The sequence below is a fragment of the Phycodurus eques genome, chromosome 1 (genome assembly GCF_024500275.1).
Source record: "Phycodurus eques isolate BA_2022a chromosome 1, UOR_Pequ_1.1, whole genome shotgun sequence".
In the NCBI taxonomy this organism is placed as follows: domain Eukaryota; kingdom Metazoa; phylum Chordata; class Actinopteri; order Syngnathiformes; family Syngnathidae; genus Phycodurus; species Phycodurus eques.
In genome coordinates, this window is record NC_084525.1 from 32,720,101 (window position 1) to 32,733,774 (window position 13,674).

The following is a 13,674-nucleotide window of genomic DNA, read 5'->3' on the forward strand; positions in this document are numbered from 1 at the left end:
GTTTTAGACTGCAACACCGTGCATGGACCACCATGATCACCAATCCATTGCCTAGAGAGCATTGAGGAGATGGGCTTTGGTTCACTCACTAGATCAATACTCATGGTTAATAACCAACTACAAACAAAAACCTATTCTCAGTCTCTTTTCAATGGATAAACGAGTGATTGCATGTGTAATACAAAATGGCTGGGTTTGAACAACACGCACTGAGAATTTCTATCAATACCAGGAGATGATCATTTTGATCAATACTTAAAACAAAAGACCATGACTATAACATTGAGGCAACATATTGATGAAATGATGCCATCAGGGCAAAATGGAATAACAGCCCCTTGAGATGTAGAAATGTGATCTCTCAATACACATGACAAGACATGAGTACCAGAGTGTACTGGTGCTGATGTTTAGGCTTTCCTGCAACTTTCGTTATGGCATTAAGGCATGGAAGTAGTGTGGAACAATAAACTGCTTTCTAAAAGAAGATTAGACATTCAGATGCAGAGACCACTGGGTGCTACAGTGGTTTTTCAGAAAGTGCCAAGATACTGAATGTGATTGCAGAGCAAGAACAGTGGAACGGGAAGGGGGAGAAACAGTCACACGCAATAAATGGAATCTCCTGCCCCGTGAATCACAGCTCACGTGGAGTAAGAGTTTGCCATAATAAACAGGAATGTCGTCCTCCCTCCTTCTTCCTGTGTCTCCATATTCACTCACGGCCCACTGTGCAATCAGCAACATTGCTCCAAGATGTGTTGCATTTCTTTATTAAGGTGAAGACTATCAACTCTACACAATACCGTTCTTTTGGGGGCATTTGGTTTAAAGGCATCTGGAGAACAGCGGTATTATTAAAAAACCTCCATGATCCAGCACTCCAGGATGAGCCAGTACTGTGCACAGAACAACACTGCTATTTTTGTAACAACATTTGTGTGAGGAACCATGTCACGTGCCACTGTGTGCCGGCGGGAGTTAACTTAATTTACAGCCAGTTACTGATTAGTGGATGCAATGCCAACTCCAATGACACTGCTCTAATGAGTAACTGAGAAGCTTGCTCTAGATTTTATTCTGTAGTGGCCATCTGCAGAGATTTAATTTCTCCCCACTGGTTTGAGATCGCCTCTCTCTTGATTGACTCACAGTTTCATCATCAATTCTGAATTTGGACTTTCAAGAAGGGGAATAACAGAGGGAGGGTGAAATATAAGCTGCTCTATGGCACTGCGACACAGGGAATTATTGCAGAGACGAAAACAATCAGTCTGAGATTCTGCAGCACCTGGAGTTCAGCCCTTGTAGAGACTCGCCTTTGATATGTAGGAGTGGCATAAAAACTTGTTGTAAACAAATCAATGAAAACGCAACAAGGCAAAGCATGACTTGCACCAGCGAAAATGCAAGTGTTCAGGAGTTTTATACTTCCTTGAAAACAAAAAATCAGCTCAATCAATCTGAATAGCGTCAAAAGCTTAATTTAGGTAGTTCAATTTAAAAAGTGGAACTCAGAGACACACTACACACACTCAAAGTGAAATATTTATTTTAGATATATCAAATTTGGATGGTTAAAGCAAACAAAAAGCAAAAGACACCATATCTAGAAAATAGATATGTAAAAAAACAAGAAACAATGAAAATGATTTTTAATGTAGAAATAAGGCTGGAATTTGCTCTCCGAAAAGTATTTTTCCAAATGTTTAATGAATCTATATAATGTACGAGTACTGAATAAAACGGACTTTTCTACCATATTCTAATTTATTGAGCTGTACCTGTACTTTTGCCTCAAACACACAGGCTATTTTTGGGGAGGCATGACACGTCTAAAAACGTACACGTTTGTGGATCACCAGAGGTTCTCTTGACAGTGAAAGAGAGAAGGCCTGAAGCACTGAAGTGCGTGGGAGTGTGGTTGAACTAAAAAGCAAAGTGCTGATCATGAAGCTGCACTTAAATCTAGTTGGAAACAAAAGTCTGTAATGTACAGTACATCTTGAAACCTGGTAAATGCCCATTTTATCATCATGAAAACATATGTGGGGCTTCATCTACAGTCTCTCCTTCTCGCATTTTCCTCTCTGTGTGTTCTCCAGCAACGGAGAAATAAAGCAAAAGTGGCATGCCAATCCTTTTTTTTCCCCCTTGACAATCATGTCATGTTGTCTGTGGTTCAATAAAATAACATAGGAGGCACTTCAAAACGTTGTTCCATGATAGAACGCCAGGGGTCACATTTTTTGTTGCAAGTTCTTGATCGTAGGTAGGTGTCCGAGTGTCTCTCACCGATTGTAATTTGATTGTGATTGTACAGTTTGTTGTTCCGCTGTGTGCGGCTGGCTTTAGGCATTACAAATTGAAATCTTGTTTTCATGGCTTCAGCAAAGCTTTATAGGGTAACAAAGACATGAGCACAAGAGTAAATTATCTCTTCGCTGAGTCATCCTTCACACCCGGAGAAGGATGACATGACAAAGGTGTTCACAGGTTGGTTCCTATGCTATTCGGGAGTAAAAACAGTCATCATGCCACTGGGTCTGAGGAGTTTAATTAGCTTCTAGATAGCTGTAGAATGTTTAGGTTGTTGTAACACAGTGAAGCGGAATGTAATGAGAGAAAGTACATTTTAAGATACTTGCATGAAATACAAGTCGTACCCAGAAGATAAACTGTGCTCCAGTGCATTTGTGTGTGTGTGTTTTGTGTGATAATGAGCCACAATCTTTTTTTTTTTTTTCATATTAACCGTCATTTAATCACAAGGAAGCTTGTGTTTTTGTTTATTTTTCTGATGGTAAATCAACATTTCAACAACGGGAGGAGCCGGTGACTCAAGGGAGACCACAGTCTCTTTACTGTCTCTGTATGTCCCACACCGTTTTGGGATGTTTCAATTTGCAATGAAAAACCTGCCTTATCTCAACTAGTTCATGCTGTTGGATTGGAAGGCAGAGGTAGGTCCACACACCCACACCCTGGCAAATGACGGCCCCCACGGTTGCTATGCTAATTACACTAACTGCGCAAGAGGCAGTCAAAAGTGGCAGGGAACGGGGTAAAGGTTGCACAGATGGTTGTTTTAGGGCTCAGCTCACACAGCTTGAGCTCCTTGATACTGCTTTGTCAACCATCAACACTCTTGTCTTGTGCCTCTCCAAACTGAGATTTACTTAAAAAGCTACTTTCTTTATCAAATGTACAACTTACACCAATTTGTTCTCTGCATCTGGCCAAGCCATCACAGCAAACCAAGTCCCTAGTTGATGTTTTTCCTCCTTGAATTTCCCAGAAGGCCCTTGTTTTTTTTGTTTTATTAACAGCAGAGGAGAGGAGCAGCTACATGCCTTGTTGTATTGTTGTATGAATTCAATAAATCAACAGTTATCATTTGCACTCAATTTTAGACAATTGTGACGAACACTCGAGAAGCTCAGTTCTGTCATCAAGTCCTCCTCTCTATTTACGTTGTCTTGTCTCTGTCCTGCTCTTGCTTCCAGGCACAAGTGAACTCATGACCTCCCTTCCTCCTTTAAAACAATTAAAATCCTGTATGTCTGTTTGTTCACATTCTTTCGACCAAATGGCGTTTCAGCTAGGGTCACGCTGGCAGGCCATAACAACCTGTCAGTCATTAAGAAATGGGTCAGTGTTGGTGAAACGCACGGTATGTAAAATATTTCGAACAAGTGACCATTGATGCAAAGCCCTAAAGATAAGGCTAGACAGATTCTCAGGAACAGCTTGCGATCTTTCAAAGAGATCAATATTTTTCAAAACAATATTATACAAATAGTTTCGTGGTATATTTCATCCATAATTCGATTTTAATTTAAAAAATCATGATGTTTGTGCTGGCAATCGCCGAGATCCCTGCAGCAACACAATCTTAAACAAGGAAGTCATGTTCCAACAGACTTCAGAAAAATGGTGGACAAATGGTGGAGAAAATTAGTATAATTTTCCATCATGGGCTTTGGTCAGAAAAAAATGTTCTATATCGCTTGTCCTCATTAATTTTGAAGATGAACCGGAGCCTATCCCAGCTAACACTGCATTGGTTGCCAGTCAATCGCAGCTCCATCCTATTTTGCTCTATTCATGCTCATCTAATTTTTGAAACAGTATGTTTGCTTGTCTAGACGTAAGTACTGTGACTGACTATCAGTCCACCTCTCACCGAAAATCAGATGGGATAGTCTCTCCTCTGTGTAACTCTGTAAAGGATAAACAGTTCGTTTCAAGGTTCCATTTAAAGCCAGCAGATGCCGAAATCATTGTTTAGTTCAACAGAAACCCGGAAGACACTTGCATTGATGGGTGCCCCTCCCTTTAAACACTCCAACCTATCTGTCTGCATTCCCCATTTATCTATCCATTTGTTTTTGCCAGTAAACTAGGGCCCACAACTTGTGCCATACTTTTACCATTTATCACAGACTTCACCATGCATGAGGGCTTAGAAAACTCAAAGACACAGACTTTGTGTGTCTTGGGAACAACACACTGTCATAACAGAATCAGACCCACCAGCCTAAATATAAAAGGAGTCTGGGAAGGGGACGGAAGGTACTACTAGTTTCTGATTGTATAGTGGTGTCAAGAAAAAAAGAAAAGCAGCAACTCTTTGAAATTGGATTCGTACAAGTGCCCTATTAAAATGAGGAGTTCCCTTTCAGTTTCTGCCCTCTGGTTGAATTAATTTACAGGAGATGGGAGCCACTAGTCGGTCTGAGGAGTAAGAGTGACATGAGTCGGAATGTAATACAGGTGATGAAAATTAATTGTTACTATAATCTATGGAAACTACAAAGTATAATACAAATGGCAGTGCTGGACGGTTTATATTGAGGTGGCAAAAAGCTAACACTAAATTTGTTTGTGGGGTTAAAACAATCGCAGTGGCATTACATTGGTGCTGTAAACAAAGGTAATCACACGGAAATGAAACAAAATGGGTGTTGACTTCCTACATGTTTTTGGCTGAAATGACTTCACTGCTGAACCACGTGATCATTTCCTCTGATCCATTTCAAGATATCCGGTCTTTTTGAAGCCATAATTCACATGCTTCCCCATCCAGCTATTTTTTGAAGGCACCTTTCACATATACAGGATGTACAGTAGATTAAACAGCAAAGGGGGAACCTGTTTGACTATACTGTACTTCAATAGGAGGAAGATTTGCTGGACTAAGAACAATGTTTTTTCCACATTTCTATTTTCTTTTGGGATGACACTGGAATTAAACCTCTTTCCCCTGTAATAGAACAACAACATTTAACTTAACATGAGGTATGAATATTTGCCGGAGTAACTTGCAATAACCATTTTTGTGAACAAGTAATAAAGAAATCCACGTAATTAAATGAAATTGAATTGAACTCAATTAATTAACATGAACAGAAACCATTCTGTCATCCCCATGGGGGTGCCTTTCTATACTGATCATGTTGTTTACATATTAGGGTAAAGAAGATGAGCATGCTTTCTGGCAGAGCGATAAAACCCACAAGTTTGTTCTATAAACTCTTAAAAAGGTATGATTCTAATGAGATACAAAACACACACAATTGCAAACTAATGCTTTTCCTACATGCCAGGCTGGTTCACCTTTAAGATGCCGCTGTGTCAGCACAAATATGACTTAACATGACCTAAAACAAACTCGTTCATAATCGTAGAGGAACACAATTCATCCAAAAACTTAATTACCAAAGACATATTGAGGACACGAGACCCTTGTTTCTGTGGTTTGGTCACATGTCAAACAGAAGGGAAATGAAGATAAGGGAAATATTGACACACAGCCTTTTCAATGACCTCATCATCTGCTTTTAGATCTCAGTAGTCTCCTGTAACTGGATTACGCACTGGTGGAACCACGCTAGACAGCCCTGTTGCCTTTCTACATCATCGCTTGACTCCTGCAAAGATGTACTGCCGAGAAAAATTTGTGAAATGTCATAATGTTTATATAAAACATAATATGGGGTTGGCACTATGCACTTAAATACGTTTACCAAAACTAAAATTAAATACCATTTTGAATTGGAATAACCAAAACCATCAAGTGGGATAAGTTTGTCAGACATCCCTATACAATACAAATTGCCAAAAGAATCTACTAATCTTTCTGAGCAAATGTAGCCTTAACTGTAGGCAGTTCCTGAAAGACGAAAGGTCTTAAAATCATTACAGATTAGCAGTGGGTCGTTTTACCTAAACTGGGTGAATTATTCCCTCATTATTGTGCAATACAATATGGTTGTCTTGTCTGTTGGTGACACAAAGGCAAGTGATATTCCAGACTGGCACATCACTCTAGAAGTAAATTCAGACTTTGCTGCAAAAAAAAAAAAATAATCAAGGTACATACTGTATCTGGCTCGTACAGAATCACTTCCACAGCTTTACTGAAGCTGGAAATTACACTCTAGACTTGGCATCTGATGGAGCAGGACAAGGTCTGGGCCAGGAAAAAGGTTAGCTTCTCAAGAGCACCTGGAGCATTACCTTGAAAAGGCACCTGCCAAAGGCTGCAGAGAATGGGGGGGCCTGGCAGATGCCCAGTCCCCTCTAAACCCTGTATAGTGGTGGGGATTCATCCTCTTATGAGTAGAGGGGAGGGGATTTGGGTCTTTATTTAGAGCCATTTAGAAAAGATTACCCCTCAAACTGCAGACTTGCTGTCAAGAATGGATAAAAGGGATGATCAGAATACCTCAACAATGCTGAAGGTTTTCGCACTTTCTAGGTCTATATATTGAAAGCTCAGTGAAAAAGAGAAGGTGATTGTTTGTGACAAGCTAAAATAATAATCTCATCATAAGCATACCTTTGACCTGAATTTTATGGATATTTGTACAGAAGACCAGATGTCAGAGTTTTACACATCCATTCAAGATTCACTTCATTGAGGCCTAAGAGCAACTCCAGATATCATTGTTGAACAACACAGGGCTATGTGGGACAAAAGTGACCAATCCTTTCAGACGTATGCACAACAGTCACTGATTTCAACACTATTCTGCTGGCTTTTTAAGTTGTCTTGATCGGTGACACCCAAGCTTTGATAAACCCATAACCCCAACAGACTCTGAAACCCGCTCTCTCACATACACAATGGGCCACAGGGCTGACCACAGAGCCTACAAGCTTTATAAGAGTTGAACAATATTTAGGGTTGTGATTGTCTGGTAAAATTCCACAGTGCAGAGCTGTTGCCGCGTTGACATGAAGGACACATGGTGTGAACCAAACAAATTCAGTGTGCCAAGGACGTGAGGAATTGACAGCATCCAAATTTATGAATAAGAATACAGAGAAACAATTAAAATATTTCACTATGCACTGTGACAGGAGCTACAGCTTCCCCCACTCGTGCATTAACAGTTGAAGGCGTGGCACATGATGTCATCTATGACTGATTTAGGATAATAATCTCAACAGCTGAGGGAACATAAGCCTTGTAACTACCTATACAGTGTAGTGCAGTATAATGTCATTAGTGCCTTCACCTGACTGCAACAGTAAATCACACTCAACTTCATTATCAGCCTGGCATGCAGTTTATCTCAACACCATCTAAATAGTGAGTAGCTTTGACCTTGTTTCCATCACATAGAAAAGTTTGGCTTAGTTCAATGCATAAAATAGCTTGCATTGCAGGACACTGAAATAAATAATAGATTTGGACCATATCAAGTAGGTTGGCTGATACCTATATAATACTCTGTCTTTGATTTGATCCTGCAAGCACACACATAGCAGAAAGTAGCAGCAGATGGCCTCTGGCACCGTAGCACTCCCAATGACTAAAGGGAAAATGGCAGTCCACATGTTAGGCCTTTGTTTAGTTTTACCTCATTCTTTCACCTAAGAGATGTCCACATAAGAGGAAATAAACAATGGATTACACAGTGTCCCTAGAGAGATGCAAATAATGGGAGAGCGAATAACGTGGTTGAAAGGAAATGAGAGATTGGAAAACCCGGCTGGCCGACATGATGCCAGATGGCTGACAATACCATTGATTGACAATATAAATGAATACATATGTATTTACCATAATACCATGAGATAAGCATAAACCAATAAGTAGGTAACCATTAAAACTATTAATTATTGCGAGTATGTCCATCTAGCTGTGAGAGGATCCGTCGGCACTCACCAATCATCACCCTCAAACAGCAGCACCTACTGTGGAACCAGCATGGATGCTTATATTCGGGTATAGAAGTGTGCTGTTACTAAGCAACGCCACGGCACAAAATTCCTCCATCACACTGCCTGGAGAGTAGTGTGAAGGTGTGGGTGGAAATAAAAGCAACCTATCCTCAGGAAGATAAGAATGTGAGAATTGACATGATGGAAATGGATATTTACACATAATCTTTGGTTTCTGTCCAAGACTGAACAAAAGAGGATCATCTTGCTAACTGTCGGACACCACATATGCAAATAAAATCAGTAGAAATACATTTTTGTTGTATTTATGCATCAAATGCAAAAAGCGTTTAGGGTCACTGAGGAGAATCACATGCTGAGTTAAAAGGTCAAATCTCCTAGACATTCTATTCCAGTCTGCCTAAGTCCTGGACAGGCTGAGTGAAACATCACTGCTGTCATTGTAAATAGCAGCAGTGTGGTTCAGACAACAAGCCATTCATACCTGACCAAAGACCTGAGCATCTCATTTGTTTTGTTAAAATACTTAGAAATTGCTCTAGAAGATGATACTCAGTAAGGCACTAATAACAATTACTGTAATTTCTCGTGTATAATGTGCACCCATGTACAATACGCACCCCCAAAGCTGACCTCAAAATTCCGGAAAACCCTTCTACCCATGTATAGTGCCTTTTTACAATGCATGATTTTGCTTCTACCCATATGATCAAAACATGAAGTATTATCTGTATTTTGTTAGTTTTTTCAAATAATTATTCTGAAGTTAAGCACTTTATTTGAAAACGTAATCCTTTTTGGGAATTTACTGGCTCTTATTTTGAAATTCACAGCCCTACTTTAATTTTGTAAATTAGAAAACACACAATTGTGCTCATATGTTTGATTACCCAGGCAGAATTCGTAAGATGGGTACAATTTTTTAAAGAAAACATGAAGGACCAGGTGAAACACATTTAATTGAATTTTAATGGGATTCAAATTAAATGGTCAAGCATTTCAGAAAAGCATTATCATTCAACAAAACATAACCATAAAGAAATTAATGCTGGTTGTTGATCATTAATCAGTCATATTAAAAAATATATATATATATTTCACGAATTCTGTCAGGGTATGTAAACCTATGAGCATAACTGTACATATATGCAGTAATACGTACCCCCTGTCATATTGGAATGAAAGTGTAGGCTACACCTTTTTTTATAACCACTAGGTGGCGGTGCCATTTTGGAATGAAAGTGTACAGTTGTTTATAACCACTAGATGGCGGCATACATTTATAAAATGTGAAAGTTTTTTTCCATTTGCCCCTATACCTATGTATAATGCGCACCATTGACTTTTGACGAAAAAAAAAAAATTTGGGGGGGGGGGAGATGCGCATTATACACGAGAAATTACAGTACACATATTTCTCGAGTTACAGTGTACTATTCCACTTCCGTTATAGTCTCATGACTGTCACTGGTACTTCAAGAGGCAGTATAGATGAAATCAAGAGGGAGAGGAGAGGAATGTGTTTGTATTTCATTTAGGATAACATCACTTTTGTCCTTCCTTCAGACTGCTGTTGGATGGGGTTGAAGTGATAAAGGAACATGGCTCCAGTTGTCTGTGGATAACAACGCCAGTAATCTCCACCCAGCAAGAAACCCTGCTTTGACAGGGAGCCAACTACAGTACAGTATTGAATTTGTACTTTTATCACACTAAGGAGGAAGGATATTAAATGACAAAAACACTGCTTTTTAAAGTAACTTTTTGACTGAATTTGTATTGAAACATGGGAGTTTAAGCATTGGTGTTGAAACTGATGTCTACTCTCCCAGTCTAGGAGATACTCAGATTTTGTTGACCTAAACTACTAATTTCTCTCGTGAAAACTGGCTTTAAGAGGCCATTAAAGGGGCATATCCAGGTTATAGTCAGCAATGGTAGACCTCCATCTTTGTGAGAAAGAAAGACATGCATGGGAAAACCAAGGCCTTGTTGCCAGAACAAGTACTTGTGGGGTGGCCACCAGAAAGAAAGAAAAAAAAAAAAAAAAAAAAAAAAACTAGATAACTCAACAGTTCATTGAATGTTTCTTTCTGCAAAGAACAACAAAAACTTGGGAGTGATGGGCAGAATTTGATACCACATTCAACCTGCTGTCCCTCGTCTGACCTGGTTGTCTATGGTGTGACCAGGTCCTGCAGTATCGGAAAGCAGGATATGAGCAACTACAAAGTAGCCTGAGTCAGGGTAGGAATCTGCCCCCTCCATGACTAGCATCCAATTCTTATAGTACGTCTCCCTGTCCACAATCGAATAACAAAGTGCACCTCAGGGGTAAACAATTGGACACAGTGTGGGAGAAGGGGAGTTACTCCAGCCACAGTTGAGAAACAGGCTCCTCCTTTATGCTACTCTCAAACCAAACTTCAGCTGTCACATTCTTTCCATTCCCACAGGATTGGAACAAGCCTGCTTTCCTCTGTCGGTTGCTCATCCTCCTCTCTTCTGAGCGGGAAGGTTTCAAATTCAAACTTACTCCACCCCTTGCATCAGAAACTGGTCATTCTTGTTACAACTTTTTTAACCAGAAAGGCAATGTAAATGTGGTCATTTTGAAGATGATTTGACATGTTCATTTTAATGTATAACAACATGAAATAATGTGCTGATTTTCTTTACGTACAGATTGGTGTAGAAAAAGAAACAAGAGAAACAAAGACAAGCACAAGTTCAACATGATGAAATAAAGCACAAAACACACACACATAAGGTCTTACATAGCCATGACAGACACGTCTAGGTAGAAGACGACGGATGAATTAATAAATAAAGGTTTAAATGCAACAGGGATACCCTGAGCAAAAAGGGGGTTGGATGTAGACAAGGCCCATCCTCATCTTGACCTTGCAGCATTGTTAACAACGATTTTATTTCAAATAAAGCACTAAGAAACCGATTTACAAAAGTACAACATTTTTAAAACCCATAATAATGGCAATGAAGCGAGAGCTGACATCTTCATTGATTTCAGTGATTATCGTTCAAGGCCAATACAATACTGTATCTGAGTACAGTACACAGGAGTTCTTGTGCATTTTACCTCTTTCAGCAAGTCGAGCTCCTGCCTTACACCTTCATACTCAATCTCCAAGTCGTCGTACTGTTGTTTGAGTTGCTGTTTCTCCTCCAGTACCGCCAGCCCGTACTCAGCCGCCTGGATCTTCTCGTTGGTGGTTTCGCCAAGCTCCCGAGATAGGCGCTGGATCTCGGCCCGCATCCACTCCGGAGCGGCCTGGAGCAGCAGCAAAGAGTCGGGATAGCTGTGCTCTTCCACGGACATTGTCGTGACGGATGACGACAGGACAACCAGCTGGTCTCAGACGGCAAGGATGCGGTGCGCGTTCAGGCGATGTAACCTCGAAGAACGGTAGCTTGCTCAAATTCGTCTGTATTTGAATTGCATGATTGCTGCGTTTGCGTCTTTCGTGGCTGGTGTAGCGTCTTTGGTCATGTAGATGACTCCGCTCGAACCCCACTGAGGATATAAACCGTAAGCCCTACGACTGCTTCATCGTTGTGTGGCTAGGCTTTCCTCGCCCCTCCACCGGCTTCTCTCGCTCACTGAAGTGGGAGTGTACTAATTGTGACGACACTGAACGGATAGACTAATTCTCTTTGCTACTTTCAACATAAAATACACCAAATCATACTAGATCGTATTACTGTGTAATATTTGCAAAACATTTTTTCATTTTTTTCATAATATAAATACATATATAAATGAATCAAAAATAATAAGTGAAACATTATCAAGTCTTACCAAAATATAATTTTTAAAAAAATTTATTTCGAAGGCGAATTCAATCAACTCCCGGCACTTTCATGTGATTCAAAGTAGCGTCATTGAAACAGCTGAGCGCGCTGTTTCGACAGCCCTGAGCATCCGGTAGGGACGGCCCCAAAAACAATTGCGGTGCATTGTTGGAAATGTAGTACTTCCGTGAGCAAAAGAAGGCTGGTGGCAAAACAAAAAGACATCATTTCCCTCTATGCTTTTCGCGTTTGCTTATGTGGAACCCGGAAATGTCTATCAGTGCCGGTTGTTGTCGAGCAACAGACGATTAACGGCTCCAACTACCATATGGCTACCTGCTGCCATCTGTCGGAAAATACTATGAACCCGTTGAATACGATAAAACGATATGTTAATGAAATATTGAACACGCGCGCGCACGCACGCACCCACACACACATTTAAAAAAATATATTTTAATATATTTCGATAATCGTTGTTTAGCTTGAAATTGTCCAAATCCTCTGATTCAGCCTCTCAACAGTAAGCAGACCGATTATCTTTTGTGTTTAATTAAAATAAAACATTTGTGAACAATGATCAACATTTTTCCCTCATTTCTATCAAACCAGTAACTGAATCAATCAATTTATTACAAACAATATAATTGTCATTTTAACCTATTACTAGGGAGAGCTGGTGACCCGCAACTGGGCGAGTGAAAATAAATATAACAAGTATTTTATTCTTTATTGGGGCTTCAGAGCTGTGCTTTGTCTGGTCCCTCCCCTAGGAACTATTTGCCCTTGGTGACCATACACGGGTCATAAAGGCCCTGACAATTTAGCTCCTATGATCACTGAACACATGTATAATGCTATAATGCTCATACAAAGCAGCATACAAAAATGCTTAAAAAATAAGAAAATGTTATTTAGCTGTCTGTTTTATTTTATTGGCATAATAATAGGTCAGTCGTTAACATTAACTTATCTAACGTGGGGCTCTGATCTTTTATCTTTTGCATCATTGAAAAAGACATACCATTGAGGTCATAAAGTTTGTTTTTGTTTTTTGTTTTTTTTTAACCGAGAGTTGGCACCAAGGAGGGCGCTGCTGTGAAGTAGCTGAACGATGCTGTTCCCTGTATCTCCTTTGTACAAGTTTTATTTCATAAAATGTATTTGATGCTTTGTTTTTATTTCATTTATCAGAGCCCTTTAGATGTTCAAGTTTGAATATATTTATTATTATTTTTTACCTGTTATTCTTTCATTTATTCAATTTGACCATTTATTATCATTATTCATTTTGACCACGGAGTTACCCTATATATACTGTATCCAGTTTTCTTTTCTCTCCTTATTTTATGTATTATTTTATTATTATTATTTTGTAATTTGGCAATAGGTGCATTTTGGAGCACTTGCCCCCCAAAAATCTCTGTGCACGTGCCTGGTATGCATACAGTAAATACAAATATGAGCTGCGGGGTAAAGGTGGAGAACGGCTGAGGCAGTCCACTCACGATACATAGGCTCTGCGAGTTGCGAAGAGTAACAGTGTTGACCATGTTTGATTTAAATTGAATCCCCCTTGCAACAAAGCATACGGTGGACTTGAGGTGTTATAATTCAGTTACGAAGACTATTGTGTTTTTTGGTGTTTTGTTTTTCTTTTTTAGC

General features: G+C 39.6%; 1 protein-coding gene across 1 annotated transcript in view; it reads right to left on the reverse strand.

Annotated features, from left to right (window-relative positions):
* LOC133409097 (protein bicaudal D homolog 2-like) overlaps positions 1 to 11,826 on the reverse strand; it is a 39,416-nt gene extending 27,590 nt beyond the window's left edge. Inside the window, exon 1 of the mRNA XM_061688670.1 lies at positions 11,297 to 11,826. Within this exon, the coding sequence (XP_061544654.1) occupies positions 11,297 to 11,536 (240 nt within the window). The 5' untranslated portion in view covers positions 11,537 to 11,826. The remainder of the gene's footprint in view (positions 1 to 11,296) is intronic.
* Positions 11,827 to 13,674: the final 1,848 nt, after the last annotated feature.